Raw genomic sequence first — 21345 nt, forward strand, 5'->3', positions numbered from 1 at the left:
AAACGAAACTGAAAGCATATTCACCGATCAAGAATGTAGAAGAACAGCAGGCTAAAAAAAAAAAAAAAAAAAGTACTCCTTGGTTAACAAGGCAGACGCCGATGTCCAAGAGTGGTGGGATTCAGGTCATCAATGAAAGATTAATGCAACTTTTTTAAAAGCCGGGGTCAGGGAACGCCCCGCCGAGCCTGCCGCCTGTCACGCCGCCTTTTACACACAGACGGGATCTTGCCATACATCCCAGAGCTGTGACAGTGGATGGCAGTGCCAGCACTGCTCTTGCAGAGGGGAAGCCAGCAGCAGTGTCGGGACACCTCGTTGGGGACAACTTCTCTGCGCTGAGAACACATCTGGCACCAGCGGAACTCAACCAAGCAGAAGCAGGGCTGTCCCCCGCCACCAGCCCCGCACTGACCACCGACACGCTCTCAGCGCCGCGGGGCAGGGCGAGGAAGGCCAGTGACGCCTGATGCAGAAAGACAGACGACCAGTAATCAGATGTAAATTCCTGGTTTCCCTCCACTTCTTGATCTATCTACAGACCACCTTATTCCTGAAGACTACCAGATCTTTGCTTTAGGGATTTGGCACAGGTGATGGGAACAAGGCAGCAAGCCAAGAAAGGCCAAAAGCACTGAACTAAGGAAAATAAAGAAGACAGGAAAAGAGAGGAAAAACTGAGGCCTTTTCACCCTCTTCCTTCCCATCTTCCACGCTTTCTATTGCCCCGGGTCTGAAGGAAACCTCCACTCCACAAGCCAAAACTTACAGTAGGTGTACAAATACTGTATTTTTCAGTTAGTGCCCATATGGCTGCAAAAACATCAGCCACTTTCTGTTTTTTAGAAATTATGTTCCTTATTAAAACATGTAAATAATGGTATGAAGGCAGGAAACATTTATCACTGACAGCGCAAGCAATTTGTCCGGCTTGATTTTGCCTCCAATTTTCAGCTGGGTCACGAACTTAATGAACACGTATCCAGATTCTACCCTCTAAAGATCAAAAGGGCAACTGATAAACTTAAAAGTTAATCAAGATGTCTGTATTTGTAAAGGGCTACGTAAAGAAATAATATTCGGTCATTTCACTTTGTTTGGAACACCATTAGGAAAGACAGAAATTTAAAGTCTTCTGTTTTTTTTTTTTTTTTAGATTTTTTGTTGTTGTTAAGCGAACTGTAGTTATATTCTCTCCCTGAGAACACCTGCGGACAACTGTCTCAAAGCATTAGCTAAGTGCACATTTACCCGACTCTTCCATACTGGACAATAGAACATAGTATTTCTATTATAGGTGTCGGTCCAACTTCCACATCTACCTCTCTTCACCAGTCCTCACGCCACTATCAGCACTGCAAAGTGACAAAGAATATGGAGCGATGTAAAACTCCAGCAATTAACAAACTGCTTGATAACCATCATCATCTTTACAACAAGAATACTCATAGTTCCTATTTCTGGTTTTGTTGCCTTGGCCCTATAGCACGTCCGGTAAACAAGGAATCTTGTCACACAGCAATGAACGTATCGGCTCATTTCATGTTCTGTAATGTTTGCTAAGCATAAATTTCCCATGACAATGAGATACTTCATTCTTCTGGAACTCAACCTGTTCATCAATCGCTCACCCAACAACTTACATACAACTCCAACTTCTCTTCAGCAAAGGAGAGGGGAAACTCATTTTACTCGAGGGCTAACGAAGCGCAGTAGACAGAAGCGAAGCTCCACCACCGCCGTCTCTGCGCTCTGCCAGAACCGCTCTGGAGAAATTCCCGCCAGGTCGCACCACGAATTTCCGAAAGTAATTGAACTTTATTCTCCCCAGCCACGAAGGCCGAATACCCATCTTCGAAACAGATTCTTGCTCTTTTCCTCCTCGCTCCCGGGCACCAAACGCCAGCCGAGCGGGGCCCGGCTCCCAGCAGCCGGGAAGGGCGCCACGCTCCCCCGGCCCACCGCGGCCCGCCGCTCCGCCTGCCCCTATCTTTACATGCCATGGGTTAATGAGGTCATATTTTTAATCTTGTTTAAAACTTTTGCTTAGGCTGTGTAGGGTAGGCCAAACAAAGCATTAAACTCTATTAGTTGAGGATTATAAGAAAAATCTCAAATCCTGCTGTTTTCAATATTTAAATGGGCCAAAGCAAAGCTGCACATAGCTTTCGGGAAAACTAATAAAGTCTATTTTAGGTACTATAAAAAAAGATGACATTTTAATTCAAATAACATGAAATTAGAATGACATAAAAGGTCAGGAAAATCAAATATTCCTTGAAAACAAACCTAATCAGTATTTAGTAAAGAACTTCTCCACCTGTGGCTGAGCTTTACCCTTAAAATGTCAATGTTTTTACTCAGACTTTATCAAATCTTATGCAATGAACACATTACCAAACAGATTATCAGAAAGTAAACTAATTTAATTTTAATGTCCATTTCTGGTTTACCTTCCAGATAATATGAATAACCAGTCTTTGAACTTGGAAAAAAATATTTACAGTTTAGAAAGAACATTCCAGAGGACCAAGGATTCAGCTCGCCCAGTATAAACATCTCACAGCCAGACAAGCTAAAAAACCATGGTGCCAAAACATGTTAAAGAGTTAAAAAAAAAAAAAAAAGAAGAGGAAAAAAAAAAAGTAATAAATCCTGTGACCCCTTTATGCCATTAATCTAAATCATTGCAAGCAAAGAGGTTAGAATTTCTCGGTCGCTATTGACAGGTGAAGCCTCACTGCAGAGTTCTGTTCCACAGGCAGAGTTTGGACAAGACTGACGAGAAAAATACAAAGAACTACCTAGTTTTAAGTCAGAATGTAGTAAGTATATTACTTCTTTTTTCCAGAGAAAAATAGAGAAATTTTAAGAATAGAAATGAGAAGATACGTTTCTTCAAACCCTACAAATCCAGGATAAGATAGCTAGGAAAAAAGAATCCAAAACATGCAAAGCAACAATTTTTTTTTTTCCTTTAGAAGGAAGAATAGCCATGACAATACAGCGCTATCATTTTAACGTATGTCAATTATTTAAGTTAGTGGGGAAACCCTCCCCACATCTCCCCCAAATCCCCTGATTATACAGGAAGCTCAACACTTTAAATGCAGGAATATTTTAGGAACCAAACATTAGACATGTCATGAAGAACACTGTGAAGAGGCGAATTTAATGCTGTGGGATCATTTGAGTGAAAGTAAAAAGACTTTGATCAGATAATATGCAACATAAAAAGGCTTTTAATGAGGGTAAATTATGATTGCCAATTAATCCCACTATGAACATGGCCTAAAAAAGGAACATACCCTGGAACACGAATACTTACAATGTGAATACAAAACAGTGGAATGTTCTTTGCATATTTGCTGATATAAATATCAGCTTTTCTTTTGGAAAAATGTCATTTTCTTTCTTGATTTTTCTTCTAACACATGATTTTATACGTGCAGCTTTAGCATAATAAATAATGCCACATAACGGTTTGCAATTTAATAGCACGTACACATTAATTCACCACAAGTGCGCCTGCCTGGAACCCTGAATCTTCGCAATAGCACGCGACACAAGGACACCGACTTCAAACGACTGCCTTTGTATTGCACAATAATCCCTCAAAACCACGTTAAAGTGTTCTTTACCAATTACGTTCCCAACTTTTTGTAGTTATCAGGATGCTGGTGCAAATTATAAAGGAGAAAGTTTCTCTTTAAAGTTGTATTGCAAAGTGTTCGCGCCTCAAGAGTATATACAGACTGTTTTAACAGGGCACATTAAAATGTAATCACACAACGTGAATGAGAGCATTAGCCTTTGTCTTACAAGATTGTTAACAGCCGGGCTTCTATCACCTTCAGTGATCACTATAATGCATAAATTAACTCTATTTCTGACGCGCTGTGACACTCGCTGACACAACTCCTCTGCGGGGCGAAGAGCCTCCCTTGCCCACGCACAGCACCACCAGTTAACTCAGTCCATCGGCAAGTACGAGAGCCAGAATAAAACTCTTACAAAACAATTGATTTCCCTCTGGCTTTGTAGAGGAGTCGGCGATGCTGCTGCGTTTGAGCAGAGGTGCCGGTTTGCTGGCAGTACCTCCAGCGGAGGGGACGGCGCCGGCAGGAGCCGTGGCCATCCCAGTCCTGCTCACCTCCGAACACCCGTGGTGACGGCACCGTGAGCGAAGAGTTGGCATTTCGGTTTCATTTTAACACACAATTCAGCACTTCGACAGGCAGTCGCCCGCTCTACAGGCACATGTGCTTTAACACAGCTATTCATCTAAATATGGTGCTTCCCATGCAGTGAAACATGCCCATGGGTTTCACAAACATTCCATAAAAGCTGCATTAAGATTTGTTTACTGCACCTTATGGAAGTTAACAAAAACGCGAATGGCACTACCTGCCAATCCACCTCGTAAAACAGAGCAGCGCAGTCAAAAGCTTCAGACGCAAGACCACAAGCAAGGAAATTCAATTAAGATTTTGCTACCAATCTACATTACCAGAATTCTGCGGTACTTTACGATTCAACAATAAGATAAATTTGGTTTAGCAGCCTGTGTTATTTCTAACAGAACTACACGGCAATTATCTCAAAATGTAACAGCTAGAGCGGCAGACGGGCAGAGGCCAAGTTAGAGGCACCCGAAAACGGGGGAGAATCGGTGCCCAGAGTAGTCAGAGTGAAGCTGAAATAATTCATCTTATACCTATGACAAAGCACCAAATTTACAGACAGAACTGCTAAAATGCAGTAGCAAAAACCACTGAATATCTTTTGCAAATCGAACTCTTCGTTTATGTCACACCACAGAGACACCTCAGCAATTCTGCCAACTTCAAAGAGATTTTCTGTTTTGTACCGTTCAAGAACGAAAAGGACGAGCAGACGTGGGGCCATGGGGCGGGAGCGCCCGTGCACCACCCGCACCGCGGCAGCTCCGCGCCCACCGCTCCCCACAGCAAAGACGGCCCAGTTGGGTCCTCGCTTGCAGCAGAACTCAAAGACATTTTCTAACCACGTTAACACTTTGCTCTTGATAACTCTGCCACCTCGTAAGATGGAACGAAGTTCCCCAAGGGCAGGGCTAGCATAACCTGAAGCACTCCGGGCAGTGAGCACGGTGCTGGTAACACCGACCACGGCCGCACCGGGCGTCTCCCCCACGGAACAGCCCCCCGCTGCTGCTGGAGGTGGGACGGCTTCGCCTCCCGAATGCCACACTCCGCCGCCGACACCACCTTCCAGCCCAACAGCCGCTGCACTGCCAAGACTCTTGGGCTTATTTCTCTGAGATTCTGGGTAATAACACATCGTATCATCCGGCTAACAAAGACTATATACTGTTAGAAGAAATAATAATAGAAAAAGAATAGCTATGAGGATAGACTAGTCACTTTCTCTGTAAATAACACCTTTTTGAAAAAGAAAAGCCCAACAGGTGGAATAATTTGGTCATGACACACTTTGATTTAAAGACACAGTTAAAAAATAATTATGTTGCACAGTTCTAATTGTGATCTAAATTATTTGGGAGAACTTAGTTCAATTATCCCCTGAAGTATAATCACATGGGACGCAGTACATAGAACAGACAGTACATACAAGCTGCCTTTTAAAGATTGAAAAAAGCATTATAAACTGCTTTACCATTGTATTTTTTTAATACATTACAATATTTACCTGCATGAGTTGCATGTATGTCTTAATACGTGGCCATAAACAGATGAAGATATGACAAGCAATATAAGCGCAAAGAGACACCTTCTACTTACAGAATGACAGAATCACTCTCTAAGTTAAAAGGCAAGAAATATGAATTACTGAAGCATTGATAACAAACACATCACAACCTTCACAATAAAAGTAACCATCAAGAAACAGACTTAAAACGTAGAAATGTGAAAGCAACGATGATGTCAGGTTTGATGGTTATTTACACTGGAGCGTTAGGAGCTGGGGGCAGGACTTGTTTCTGATCTTAGGGAACAGCACCGTAATGAAATCACTATAAAACTCTAAAAAAAGGCATCCCTAAATATAAAGCTAATTAACCCAACGTTTGGGTTAGTGTTACCTGTGCTGATTGTTCCCTCCCAGGTGCACAGTTATGGGGTACTGTACTTTCCCCACAGCCAGGGGTCCGTGCCCGGGGGGGTCTGTGCCCCGGGGGGGGGGTGGGGGTCTGTGCCTGTGCCCTCTGGCCACAGCCCAGCCCGGGTGGAGGTGGCACCCAGATGCCACCCTGGCTTGAAGCCACCCTGGGGCTCCCCTTCGGCTTTGCAAATTCCTACATTAAACCAGTTTAACTGGTTTACGGTCCCTTTGTACCTGTACGGGCACAAAGAGACCATCACAGACCCAATATTAACAAGGATAATTCTGCTTATGCTACCCCATTTACCTCAGCTAATTAACTAGCAATAGTTAAGGTAAGGCATGAAAATAGAAGCGCTCACAAAGAGCTCTGTGATGTATGAGGTTGACAAAGAACCTTTAATTAATACCGTGCAATTAAACACTTTGTAAATTGCAAACTTGGTCTCCAGCTCTTCAGGCGTGCACACAGAGGATAACACACCGGGTCCATTTCCTTGCTCTAAGCACAGGTCATTAAGCATATTATAATAAAAGGTGTCCTCAAAAGTTTAGTATTCCCTCTAGGTACTCGATACAACAATTACAAGGCTACAGTCTTCAGAGCACACTCTGTGACCCTTTGCTGGTACAGAGGACGCCGCAGAACCAGGAGGATTTGAGTCCAACTTGCTGAATCATCCTGTGCTGTACAACTCAGTATTTTGAGATAACCATTTCAAACTGCTGTCAGGAAGCACAAAGACATTTTCATGTATTTTAGCACTGTGAATGTGGTCATTATTAACACAGAAAAAAGGAAACATGCATATAGGCTGTCACCTTTTTGAAACACTCATGTCCAACTGTGCAGTAGCAGCGACGCACAGCACAGCAGACCTCCCAGGACGTACTCTCCGCTGTTTCAAGCTCCATCCCCCACAGCAGCTCCCACCCACCGGGGTCTCCCGAGTCACCCAACCGGGTTTATCGTTCTCCTCATGTCCAGAAAAAACACTGTTGTGCAAGCACATACCGACCAGACACTGCAGTATCCGCGGGTCAGCAGCACCTTCTGTTACACCTGGGGTATCTGCAGCGCTGTTCATCACTTCCCCCTTGGTCCTGCAGAGACTCCGCTTTAAAATACAGGCAGGTAACGGCAGCGCTACCGGGAACCACCTTCCTGCCTTAGTTTTCAGGCACTTTCAAAGGACTTTCGTCTAAGCTTTGAAACATCAATTTGATGAGTGCCCCACAAATTTCATTTGCTCCGACGCTGCTTTGGAAATGTCTGCACTCTGGTCATTGCTTCAACCAGGACCGGGTACGAAGCTTTCCAAAGAGGGCAATCACGTCCCAGAGCTCTTCAGGGTCTCGTGTGCAAGAATGAGAGGAATAGCCCCTGTAATGGCTAATGACCAATAGCCATTGCTACTTAAAACCCAAAAAGTACACAGCTGGCTAAGTGCCAATACTAAACGGAAAGCAGCCCTAAACCAAAACCGGCTGGAACACGGGATGCCAAGTAAGCACAGGCAGAGCAGCCCAAGGCCCCCGCAGGGCGCAGCGCAGCAGGGAAGACCGCAGTGAGACAGGTGGAAGATGATCAGCCTGACAAATCTCTTGATTTTTCAGTGATTATGATCTCCATTATCATCTGACACACTTCTGGCATGTGGTACTATAGACAGGCGATCTGCAAGGTGGCTGCCTCTAGCCGTGACAAAACCCCGGGTTCCTAACCCAAACCCCGCATGTTGGCGGGTAAGGCGCAGATGTCAGCAGGGCAACAGAAAAAAGGAAGGCTCAAATTCATACAATGTGGTGTCCTACCAGAAACAGGGCAAATTCTACAAAACATGTTTTCACTGTAATTTTTGTCTGAATTGCCTACTTTTACTCTCACTCCACCTTTCCAATCTCTTCATTTAACATGCCTAAAGGCCACTAAAATACACAGAGAGCTTCAAATGTGATAACAGAACTCTCCAATTTCACTAAGAGAACAACTGAAATAGCTCCTGTTTTGCTCATTGGGAACAAATGCTTAAGTTGTTCAAAAAAATTTTTTATGCAATGAAGGTTTGCTAACATTCCATCTGGGAAAATGATTGCAATATTCAAATGCACATGTGCTCATACAGATTCAAGTCTGAATGCGATTTGACCACAGAAATTCTTACAGCTACACCTGATCAGAGCAAACACAAAGAGTCACTGAGTCGTCTGATGAGTAACAGTTAAAAACAGGTACATGCAAAGAGATATTTGCTACCAACTGATAGTTTAAAAAAAAAAAAAAAAAAAAAATCACGTTTGTGAGTTAGGGCAGAATCACAGAATTATAGAATCATCTAGGTTGGAAGGGACCTTTAAGATCATAGAGTTCAACCACAAAAATTCAAAATACACATTCCACCATGAAATACTCAACTATTAATTTAAATTTAAAAGTCAGTTCCAAATATTAATCAAGGAATGAAACAAAGAACGCTTCCCATTCACTGTGAAATGGCCTGCAACATGACTCCGTTTTCCTGAAAATTTTGCTTTTGCTTCACTCAAATAAAAAATAATTATCTAACATATTTCACCATTTTTCCCTGTTATGTTTTAAAAATTCAATTAAATTCTCAATGAGCCAAACCTCTACATTTTCTATATGCTGCAGGATTTAGTATTGATAGCCTGAAAGTTGAGAATGACAGTCTGCAGAGGAAAGCAGTTCAGGCGGTGAATACAGACTTTCAGCACCCAAAAAACAGGGGGGACAATTTGGAGAGGAACACAGGAACTGTTTATTGAACTATGCAGCTGGCACTGAAAGCTGACCTCAGATTTCAGTGAGATATTAGTGGTAAATGTTTTGTTCACCACCCATTTCTCACAGCAGCATCGGACTGCTTTCACCGAATCAACTGTTTTCTTTACAGCTGTAAAATCTGGAATTTTTACCATTGACAAAGTCTGAATCACAGAAGATTTCAACAGTTATCTCCAAGGATGAAGAGCTGTCAGGTACATGCAACTGCAGTTATAAGCCTTAAAGAACTGCCTAAATGCTTACAAACTCAGCATTACCAGCAGAAACTAGAACAGCCCCTACTGATCCTAGCTTTTGGGAAGTTCAAGTTCACAGTCATCCTTAGCAATGTGCCGTAATAGCTAAATGGTGATTTCCATTATACGCTTTATTAAAATCCAGATTTCAACAGAAAGATAGTTTTGTGAAAAACGTTACAGATGTCACGTTTCCACGCAAACAATTAGCACAACATTCCCACCCAAAATCCCCAGAAAAAAATCTTGTGAAATTCGTCAAGTACTGTTACATTTCAAGAGCTGTAGTCATGTATTTATACTTCCAGTGTATGAATTTACTACAACTGTGCATGTAAACTGCATTTTCAGAACACAGAGTAACTAAATATTGGAACGAGCAGATCTGAGAATGTCCCTTGAAGACCCAGGCTAGTGCGCAGGGAGGCAGGTGTAGCACAGCCCACAACAAAGCAAGGTGCTGACAACTTTGGCTCTAATCCATCAAAGCACTTAAGTACATGTTTAATTTTAAGCACATGAGTAATTCTATCAACTTTAATAGGGCTACTCATGGTTTAAGTAGTGTGATGGATGGGGGCCAGGACGCGCAGAGCCTTTAAGGATGCTGCATGGCCTATGCTATATGAAGAAAAAATGGCATTCTTCCACTGAACAATTAAGTCACAAAAGCTTTGGAAGCAAAATTTACCGTAAGTTGAACACAGGTCTGCTTATGTTAACGCAGAGATGCAAGCTATTCTGCAGTCTTTGAAGATAAAATACGATGCAAGTTCTCATGTGCAAGTTGTCCCCAGATCGTTAGTTTGCCCGTCTTTCTCCGACAGCTCTGCGTTACGGCACGTCACCTATGCCCATCACACTTTGTTCAAAACAGGGGGGATCACAGTTAAGCAGTCTTATGCAGAAAACTTCAAAAACTTCACTACTAGTTACACTGCTTAAGTAAGATGTTACCACATGCAGTCTGTAAACTTTAGTACCACAGCCTTTCAGAGGTAAGCTTGTCTGTACAGACACCAGTGCTACGCAGGTTCAACTGGAACTGCCTTAACCCTTCAGTAACTCCTCTGTAACAACTCCTCTTTTGGCTATTCAAAGCTGTACGCGTCTCTTGCGTACACGTATAATATGGAGCAGATTCAGATTTAAAGTAAAAATATGATTTATTTAAAATATTTTACACAGTTGATGTTAAGGATGTTAAAAAAAAAAAAAAACAAACCACCACCCGCTCTGCAAATTTCTAGCTAGGGCAGCCTCCACAGATCAGAGGCGACTGACTTATCTCTAAACCACTCACTAGAAAATTCTGCATTTTGTTTTATCTGAATATGGTTCCAAAAATTGTTACCAAGTTTTAGAAAACAGTTTTCTAAAAAAGGAAGAGAATGGAACAATTTGAAAAATCCTCTACAGACATTTTCCAGGGGATCAAATCTGTCTCACCAAATAATAACACACAAGAGTCATCTAGTTTTATCCCTGCACCCGTAAGTAGCAAAAGCTCCAGAAAAAAATTGGTTAGACATATTGTCCCAGTGTACACTGAATTTTAACAGCTTCTAATATAACATCAAGTAATATCTGCTCTGAAACAAACAACGGAGAAGCCCAAGTCAATGAAACCCTCGCTGTTCCCGGGGAGCGGCTCTCCCCCATACCAAAGGCAAGGCGACGTTCCCGTCGCCTGACTACCAAGTCCCCGGTCAGTAACAGATGTGGAAGGGGAACGTATGGCTAACGGGGAAACAAATACCTCCTGCCAAACATTTCAAGAATTCCAAACCTTTTCTTCACTTCAGAGTGGAATAAAATTAAGGCTGGTTATTATTTGCCTTTCCCTCCCCCGCGTGTCACACCGCACACCAGCCGGCGGGCGCAGCGAGGTGACCTGCTCTGCTTCTCCTGCAATGCAAGTTGGGGGGACTCAGAACTTCTTTTCAAGTGCAGGGAAAACGAAGGCCATGCAGGTCCACCACCTGAAGGTCTGTCTTGATTCTAATGCTGTCCCAGACCTTTGAACTACAATTTATTCCCTTCCTGATTGCTGCCAATCAAAATTTGGTACAGCATAGTTTTTGCTCTGACTGTCCCTAATAGAACTTAAGATTAACACAGCTATTTCACTCCTTGGTTTGTCAACAAGTACGATTGAGAACAAATGTGTGTTTTGGTTTGGGTTTTGCTATTTTATTCCCCTCCCTCCCCCCTTTCTTCTTTTTCTTTTTTTTCTTTTTTTTTTTTTTTTCTTACTTGCTCGTGAACATGCAACAAAGAGAACACAAAAATAAACAGCTTTGGTGTGGATTATATTTTCTGAGATATCTTCAGCAAGAGAATTATATACTACTACTTATTAGATGGAATTTACAGAAAATGAAGTGCACTACTAGGGGACTAAAATTCCCTTAAATACAATTCAAGAAGAGAATGCTCTGAATCTATGTCACTGCAGAGTCTCTAATTTTTGCCAGAATTCTCAGCTTATTAAAACAGTGTGTCTGGTGGGGTACATCAACACATTTTGTAGCACTACTACTGTTAATTGTCAGAATTATTATTAAAACTATTTCTAACTTGAAAAGCTTTTAAAGTTATCACAATAGTTTTTTTATTATTAATTTTGTATAACAAATGAGTTTGTCTTCTACTACTTCTGCTTCACTTGTGTCCATCTATCACAGCAGCACTGTGCGAGAGCACAGGCTTATTACCCTCATCCTCGAGGGAACAGAGGTAAAGTGACTGTCTCCCAAAGGCAATTCAGAAGAACTATAACAGAAGTAAGCTTTTCTCCAAAAAACATTCTGGAGGGCAAAGCATCATATTAGACTCCTATACACCAGAAGCCAAAAAGCAAAGCAAACCAAAAAAACACCAGCCTGCAAAAAAACCTAGATGGCATTACTCTTCTCTAAGCGAATTCCTCAGTATCACACACAACTCTCAACTAAGGAGATCTTTATTTCAGGTTAATAATGTTCAATGCTTTTAACACGTTTTTCTGTCTTTAAAATAAGAAATGTAGTTCATCTTGTGAACTTCACTGTGTCCTCACAGCTTCCAGTAACGTATTGATTAATCAGCGCTCTGTTAGTCTAGATTTACACACAGAGTTTGATTTTGTTCCAAACTGAATTCAGTTTCTTCTTTAATTCAGGACAATTTTAAAATATTTTTTCCAAAGTCCCAATCTCTGTTAAATGATCTTCCCTTACATCTAGCACAAGTGTCAGTGAGCAGGTAATCCTCAACAGAGCAAGTCTACCGGCATTCACTATAAACAAACCACCTAGCTCCGTTGCCCCGAAACGCTGAGGTTTATTCTTACAGCTCACATGGAGCTGCGCAGACTAACACCCAACCTCATGTTTATAAAAGACAGGTTTGTTAACGCCACAGTCACACAACTTCTTGTTCAGTTCTGCATAGGAAGAAGCAACTACATCATGATGTAAGACAATGAGAATTAAGACAAGCAAAATTCAACACGAGTTATTTTCCATTAGAAGAGCATTTGTATAACAAAATTAAAACTCCCGCATACAGAGTTCCAAGTAACCCGACTGCATTGCTATTTAAATAGCATCTCCCATATCACTGATGTTACCACATTTTCACCGAGACGAGACTGTGCCAAAGCTCGAGGCTGCACGAGCCGCAGGCGGCACTGCCCACCGTAGCTGGGAAGCGCGCAGACCAGCCACGACCACGCGGTACTGCCGTGGGCACTGAACAGGGCTGCCCAGAGGGAGCCCAGCAGGGAAAACCCTGTTGAAGTCTTAGCATCGTTCTAGAAGAAATGTCAGCAGCAAAAAGCTTGTTGGTCTAAACCAACAGCTGCTTTTTCTTACGAGAGGTGTCCCCACCCCTCTGGTGCTGTTCAGCCCCCTGCAGACAGCACCCGCAACGCCCCGGCTGCCCCAAGGCCCCCACGGCGCCGAGCGATGCTCTCCTCGGCGGGAGAAGGGGCTTTGCCCGCGAGGTGAGCGTGCCCCAGTCCGACAGCTCTGAGCTGCCATAGCCTGGGCTCAGGCAGAGTGAAGGGGCGTTCATTTCAAGTCAAGGCTGCCCTCAGTATAACAGAAAAAGGTAGAGTTTGTATCTGTTAAATGAACAACCAAAGCATTCACGTCTCCTACGCAGCTCACAGGAAACTTTTGTGATTATTAGCCTTAAACAGAAAAGTCAAGGAAGCACAGACCCTCCCCATACAAAAGGATCTAAGTTTTAAAATTTGATTTCTGATATTTTAAAATCTCCTGTTGATACAACCAACACCTAGGTCTCATGAAAGTGTAAAATTAGGGGAGGAAAAGTTTCCATTTCACCTTACTTGTGCAATTGCCAGCGTTTTTGAACAATCAGTTTCTCATTTGGCAAGAGTTTTTTCTGTTTTAGTCCCTCACAAAGTAGCAGGAGTGAAAAATCACTTAAAGAAATCAGGATCTTAAGAAAGGCAGACTTTAAGTATAGCCAAATTAAACTTGAAACTTATTCAAAACGAAATTTAAATCGTAGGTGTTAGCACACTTTCCTCATACACTCAGTAAAGCTCCAATGTATGTACACACAGCGTGGCACACCGACACAAGCGAAGTTACTCTCCCAACAGCCCAAGAGCTAACACAGAAATTGTTTAATTACAATCAAGTTTCCACAAGAGATCAACCATGGTGAATTTCAAAGCCAGCACTGGAAAGCGTAAGCATAAGGCAGAAGTGCAAATAATCAAATTTGTGCACAAAATTCTCCAAAAGCAACCTGACACCAAAACAAAACCAGTCTCAAAGGCTGCACCACACTGGGAACGAGCCCGAACTCTGAGTACCATTTACCTCTGACGGTCTGGATTTTTAATTTCTGCAGAGTTTATATAAGTACGTTTATAAACCATCTGCCATGTCCACACTTTAAGAAAAAACAAACAATTAAAAAATGATGCAATACTTATTTGCATATGTAATTGCAATCAGAAGAGAAGAGGACAGCGAACCCAAGCAGAACCCCCACTTTGCCCACCTCAGGTCTGCAGAAGAGGGCTACAAAAACCAGGGCAGAGCATACTACGCCCTGCTAACGCCACAACCACCTCCCTCTGCAGCCGCCTCTACCTACAGCGCACTCCAACTGGTTTTCACCCTTACTCCGCACCCCTCCCAGCGGGGGGAGCCCGGAGAGGAGACCCCACACGGCAGCGCTGGACAAGAACTGCTCTGCCCATAGGAAGACGACTCAGCCCATGAGAAACTGCCCCCAACATATGATCAATTAGAAAAGCCATCCAAACACTGATCTTCTGCCTGGAGTTTGTAAGATTATATTCTATTTTCTACCTAGACTGGAAACCAATGTTGAAAACTGAACAAAAATCAAATACGTAAATAGTTCCTGACAGTACACAAAGGTTTTTCTGAAAGAAGATTAGCAAGAAGTAGGACCCCCAGTTCAGCACGTATCAGGCAATAGCTGCCTTTAAAGCATCACACTGGTTTCTAGAATTATATTTAATATGATAAGAAATATTTTCATTTCTTTTCCAGTTACTAAAAGTTTTGCACTAACAGAAGTGAATATACGAAAGATATTTAAAAATAAACATCAAACATTACCAGGCAACAACAAAAAATATACTTTTACCTCCTCCCAAGCACAGATATAGTCATCATCACATCAAACTCATTAGTGAAATTCTTCAGGCAGTGTCAGGGAGGACTGTTTCAGGCAACAGGTTCCACCACCCATTCTTCTTGCCAGCCTGACTTTAGGAGACACGGTCAACTAAAGCCCATTACAACCACGTATTTTATTCCTGGCCATCGAGGGCTCTATTCACAGAAAAGTCGGAGTCCATTTACTGAAAGGAGCGCAAGTTTCTGTACTGCTGCTTCTGAAATAATTTTGCACTGGATTAAGTCAATCTACTTAAAACAGTATTACAAGTTAACTGGCAAAATGTTTTAGTAAAAAAAATCTCACACATTTAATAGGAAAAAAAATAAAATCTTCCCTTCAGCAGAGAGGAGCTGTAGAAATGAATCCACAGACATGATACACATTTCCCTTACCTAAATACTCTATTTCCCATTGTGCCCATTCATTTAAACTGCATAGTAAGAGAACAGTACTTTCACAATTCAATTTTATAGTTCCTTCACTGTATTACAGTGAGCTATTTTTAGTGACAAAAGCTGCGGTGAATACGGCACCCGGCGATGGGTTTGGGCACGCGGGACGGACGCCTGACCTCCCCCAGGCCGGCCCGGGCCAGCCGGGCGATGGGCAGAGAGCCGCCAGCTCCGGCCCCCGTGGGCTTCCGAAACCCGCCCCGGGCCAGGCAGCTCCATCTCACCAGACAGTACTTCGTAAGCAATTTTTTTTCCTAAAGCTGGCAGAGTAGTTTTTCCACATGAGTTTCCTCTCAGGCGGACTGCTGCCCAGCACGCAGCGGCAGGCGGAGCAGTGGCAGCGCGCACCCCGTGGAGCGGAGCACCCCCAGCCCCACGCACCGCCCGCCCAGTCCCCCCGCGCAAACCCGAGCCGCAGCGCCAGGTATAAACCAGAAGACTCAAACAACTGCTCAAGGTAACAAATAGGTTGTTGAAAACAAACACCAACAAAATGAAAGTTTTTCCCATTTAAAACACCAATAGTAAAACCATAAACATTTCAAGTAAGATGCAAAAATATATACTTTTTTTTTTTTAAATCTGCTTCAGAAATGCTGTTTTGAGAAGCAAAGAACGTTCCCCACAGGCCACAACCCACCATGATCTGGATTTCCAGGGAATCCCACACCTTTAGTACCAGGAAGTTCATTTAACCAGGAAGGTACCATTTAGAAACAGGAAAGTTCATTGATGGTTTGGACAAACATTTCAGATCCAAATTAGCACCTTCTCCAATGTAACACAATTTAACTGGAAAAATTCCAAACAGGTCTTGTCGAGAAGTCTGGAAGTCACAATGGATGCAGTGAAGCAACTTGCACTTTACTGTACTCAACGTCTGCATATATTTGGACTCAACCAGCAAGAATGACCTTTTACTGAGCTCAAAATTGAAAATTAATTATACCTGAATAAGCACATTTATTATCATTTCCCCTGATAAAAGGGAAATTATACTGCTGTAATTTAAGTCAAACTATGACAATGGCACAGTTATCGTGTCCTAGCCCTGACCTGACATTTCTAAATGGTATCAAAAAAGTAAAAGATATAGGTCATAATGACAGTGTACAATAAATTAGAGTATTAGGCTAAAGGAGTTATGTGAGAAACGATTTGCTGATACCCATCACATCAGTTAGAATATATAGCGCTCTGCTACAATGTCCAGTTACTTTCACAACTTATGGTCCTTTAAATATTAATAATGTTGATTAAATGAGAAACTTATACACACCTGAAGAAAATAATCTCAAGCGAGCGTGTATACTGCTGGAAGTTATAACACTGAAGTCACTTAAACAGTATCGCTTGGGCACAATTATTGACCCAACCAGCTGCTGCCTTGGCTGCAACAGGACCATACCGAAAGCCCAGAGAAGCTGGGGATACCTTGGCTCCATCTGAATCTCATTAACCACGGCGGCATCCCAGCTAATGCAGAGGTATTAACTGGGCAGCCCAATTTGCATTCTGTTCATGGACAATAAAATGAAAAAGGGAAACCAAGAAACTTCAAAGGGAAAAGAGGACCTTTTAGCTTATTCAAGTACTAGTCTCTTTAAAGAAACAGAAAAACATACTGAATGTGACTTAACTTCAAAACTTGTTATGAATCTCGCTTCTTGGAGTTCCTAAAGTGCCAGTGGCAGAACTTGGCAAGAGACCTGAAGAGGAATCACTGCGAATCTTTCTCTTACGCTTTTCCCCTAATCCTCTGTAAGTGCCATTTCTGACACATGATACCGGACCACAAAAAACAATTGGTCTAACCTAGCGTGGCATGGATTCTTAGAAATTCTCTTCCTAGAAATTTCAGCAGACCAAGATGTTTTTGCCACTGTGTTACAGAAAATGTGTGCTTAGTACCACAAATTTCATTAAAAAACCAAAAATTTACAAAAATGACAACTCATCAGTATCCGTAAAATTCTGAATGTCGCCAACCTTGTCAGGGGTACTGCTGTAACTCGGCTGCTGCAGTAGCGCAGCGCGGTGCAGCTCACCAGTGGGGCTCCGTCCCTCGGCCACCTGCAGCCACAGTTCTCAGCCCTGTTTGTCAACTTTGCGAAACAGCAGTCCTCAAACTTTTTTATTCGTCCCTTTTTGTGTTGCAAGAACGCGTTGGACTGTACCTGGGGGAAGGTATGCTGTCAGAAAGCCGCTGACGTGCAGCGGGGAGACACAGGTGAGGAGAGCCGGCCGGCCGGGCACGCTCCCGCCGAGGCACGAGGGCCGACGGGCGCTGTGGCTCCATCTGCGCAGACCACGCTCCCTCCAGATGCCTCCCCAGCTAGCGGGAGGAGAACAGGAAGGATGCGCCCCGCTTTGTTAATCACTAACGCACAGCAAGACAGACAAGACCTTCCTCCAAAATGTTTAACATACAGAATTACAAAATCTTTCTCCACAAAAAGTTTACCAGAAAGAGAAACCAAGTTTATTCCCACAAGCTACAAGAGCGTATTTTCAACACAGGCAAACACTATGCAGAAATGCCCTATGACTCTACTACCTGGAAATCAGATAACACCATATATCTACCTACAGCGTAATGATATTCACTGGCATCTCCTCCCGTACTTTCGTGCAGCAATTAAGCAAGACTTTTCAGGAGTTCAGACCTTCTATAGAACACAATGTAACCAACTGCATATGCTGCATGTTCCAAATACACTTATGAAATGTTTAAGTCTTGTTATTTCAGTAGGTTATTAATAGCTGGCGTTGGCAGAGAAAAGCTTCATTTCTCTAAAATCATAAATCACGTAAACCTAGTCATAAACATTTTTACGAGTAGGTTTTTTATAAAGCACCGTACTGACATTAGCTAGTCAATCCTCAACCTTTCCTAAGGAGCAGATTAAGTATTAAAGTACATCCAAAGAGTGGCATTGCATTAGTTTACCCTTAGTGGCAGTTACACTCACACAATTAGAGCAAATTCTCTACCAGCTTCATCATTCCAAACCAGAAGCCTAAGACAGTGCTGAATTTTACCAGGTGACTCTGAGGGGAAAATCCCAGTGGACAAGTCAGACTGAGTTAAGTAACTACAAATTAAGTGGTACAGGGCAAAAAAAACCTAAATAAGCATTTTCACACTACCTGACAATTATGCAATCCGCAAGGTACGAAGGTAGTGAGAGCATTCTGTCTCGAGCACCGTGCCTCAGAGATTGCTTCAAACGTTTGTCTGACCTAACGATGCATTTATCATTACTCTATTAGGAATCAATAAAAAAGGAGAGGGGAGAGAATAAGTAACTGGGTAATAACTTCACCTTGGGCAATCAACATTCATACCCAGCATTAATATTCAGGAAATGCCCCAAGTCTCAATCATTAATGATTAAGTATCACCACACCCTGGAATATTTTACTACATATCTGTATTGACATCATGAGATCCAAACTTCAAACGTAATTGCTTGCCGTTTTCAAGATCTTCTCGGAATTAAGGGACGCTGGCTACAACAGCATATATAAACTCCACCTCTGTGCCAAGGCAACAGACAACTGAATTATAAGAGCTATAGTCTCAACATCCAACTCCGTCAACAGTATGAAGACGTCGTAGGACATTTTTAAATATGAACAAACACTTGTGGAAAATGAACTTTGGAAAATTTAAACCTTAGACTGAGAGAGACTCCTTGTATTTAATGAGAAGCAATCCTTTATCATTTCACCTCACTTAGCATCATACAGCCGCTATGCACCTTTCCAAAATACCCACAGCCGCACTCCTGAGCTTACAAACTCAGCTGTTAGTGAACATTAAGCACATGCGAATGGCTCCAGGAACTGCAACCAGCCCGTGACAGCCAGCACCACGCAGGAGCCCCGCGCTGCAGTTCCGTGACAAGTGCCTGAGCCGCTCCGGCACCAGATCAGCGCTGCCCAGACCCACACCTCATTGCCCGGACCCGCACCCCGCTCACACCCCGCGCCCCTGAGCACCACCTAGGTGATGCCCAGTCCTTATACAGGCTGCGGGAGGTCCCAGCAGTGACAGAAGTACACCGTGGCAGACGATGCACTGCGTTTACCGACCCCCTTCACACGCCCCAACTGCAAGGGGATGTGCAAGTTGCCTTCTACCAAATCGTGATTCATCAGATCTCCTCAGAGTTAACAGAGAATTCAGAGGTCCAGCAACATACAACCCCACTGTAGTCACTTTTATAGTACTTCCAAACAAAGCTTCTTAAAAAAAAAATCTAATTCAAGAAGTGGAGACTTCAATGTTTAAATGTTTACCACCTTTTGCAGTATTACTATTTTTAAAGACTGAAGAAAAATATGAAATAAGTCATGTATTTACTTTCATTTTACAAAAAGGATGTTTATTTTTGCAACGATGTTCTCCACAAAGTAACTTGGTGTCCTTTTTTGTTGAAACAAAAGCTAGACAAAAAGAGAAGAGCAACAAACAAACTGCGGATACTATCAAATTAGATGACACATTTGCTTGAAAACCTGAAGTTTAAGGCACTGCAGTCGTATTGAGTACCACTCCATATACAACTACTATACAAAGGGTTAACATACAATACGCAGCAGTTAACTGTCACAGATAACAACAGTTAGAGTTCAATAAATTGGTAGAAGGATTATAGTGCAGTTTTATTGCTACCTCCAACACTTTTACTGATGTGCTTATTACTTTTTTTATAGCATACTGCTCTTGAGCAACCAGTTTATAATATTTACCCTTTTTAAACTAGATATACAGAGAACACATACATATAGAGAAGGGCAACTAAGTTTACATGGCAATATCGGTGCAGCAGCTAACACACCACATATGTATAGTAATTACACACATCTTGCACAGACAAACGTACCTGCAAGCCCAGAGGCTAAAGACAGCTGCCAAAATCCACGCATTTTACGCACTACAAAAAAGCACGAGCTAGGACTGGTCTTTTTCTCTTAAGAGATGAGGATAAAAATACCACCACTACAAACAGGTTTTATATACACATCACACACACAGACTACTTTTCTATCTCTAAATTACCCCTATTAGCTGCAGTACGTCAAAAGAAATTTTAGTCCAACACAAATAAACCTTAGATGTTGGACGTGGTAAAAATACTACATAACACTGGCATGTTTTTTCACTAGGTTTTAAACATTTCCATGTGTAGTTCTTTTGTATGCCTTCATTAATTCAATTTATCCTTAAATCTAGAATTATCTGGTACTGTTTTTAGATCTCACATTAAAAGCAACAAGTAACCTACCACCAGCTGACTCAAATTTACTGCAACTGCAGTTGGTGAATAACATACCACTCCTCTCTCACATACGGCAAAAAACAACTCTTCCCAGGCAGACACTCCTCTGGGTCTGCGATTGCAGACAACAAACATGCAGACTGCAATTCAAAATGCGTATGTTCTCTTAGTAACAGCCTAAAGTATCACACTACCTTTAAAACATCCTATAATCCTGCGGAAGCAGGACAGCAAGAAGTCGCCATGCAACGGTAAGCTGTGAATTTGCACACTGAGTGCTCATTTTTTGTGTCCATCTGCATCACACAGAAACGCCTCCTATACTATACTGTTTCTTCTTGTTCATTTTATCCTGAACAAAGGCAAAATGGAAACCCCTTGACAAAACACGCCTAACGTGGACATCCAGTGTGTACGCACAGGACTTAGCGCAAAACACGCTGCGTGTAAAAGCCATGTATGTCTGAAGCATGTCCGACACACGTACGACGTCCTCCACGCACAGTGTGCTGTTCAGAACACACCCTGGTTTGTGTATAAATACAACTGCGACTTGACATATCCCTGTTTCTGACACATTTGCAGTACATCCCTTTTTTACCACTCTCACCCAAAAGTGGAATAAGTGCATTTCTAAGACCACCACCTTCAGAAAAAAATGAGTGGGAAGGAAAGCATTAAATTGTGACCAGGACCAACAGTCCTCCAAAGCAAAACTTGTGGGACAGCTCAATTCACCGGTAGCTTAGTGGCACACCGCTCGGGGATTCCAGACAGAC

At 42.5% G+C, this 21345-nt stretch overlaps 1 protein-coding gene across 6 annotated transcripts in view; it reads right to left on the reverse strand.

Moving 5' to 3' along the window:
- The window catches only part of GNAS (GNAS complex locus), a 91989-nt gene that overhangs the window by 56236 nt on the left and 14408 nt on the right, over positions 1-21345 (reverse strand). For 2 of the 6 annotated variants that reach the window (XM_009893473.1, XM_009893469.1), the window contains exon 3: positions 16713-16729. The exons of 2 other annotated variants lie outside the window; for them this stretch is intronic. In XM_009893473.1, coding sequence (XP_009891775.1) covers positions 16713-16729 — 17 coding nt within the window. Of the gene's footprint in view, positions 1-5183; positions 5193-13962; positions 13972-16712; positions 16730-21345 lie in introns of all 6 variants that reach the window. 2 more of the 6 variants (XM_009893470.1, XM_009893471.1) reach the window with 2 other exon arrangements.

The sequence above is a fragment of the Charadrius vociferus genome, unplaced genomic scaffold (genome assembly GCF_000708025.1).
Source record: "Charadrius vociferus isolate BGI_N301 unplaced genomic scaffold, ASM70802v2 scaffold259, whole genome shotgun sequence".
NCBI lineage: Eukaryota > Metazoa > Chordata > Aves > Charadriiformes > Charadriidae > Charadrius > Charadrius vociferus.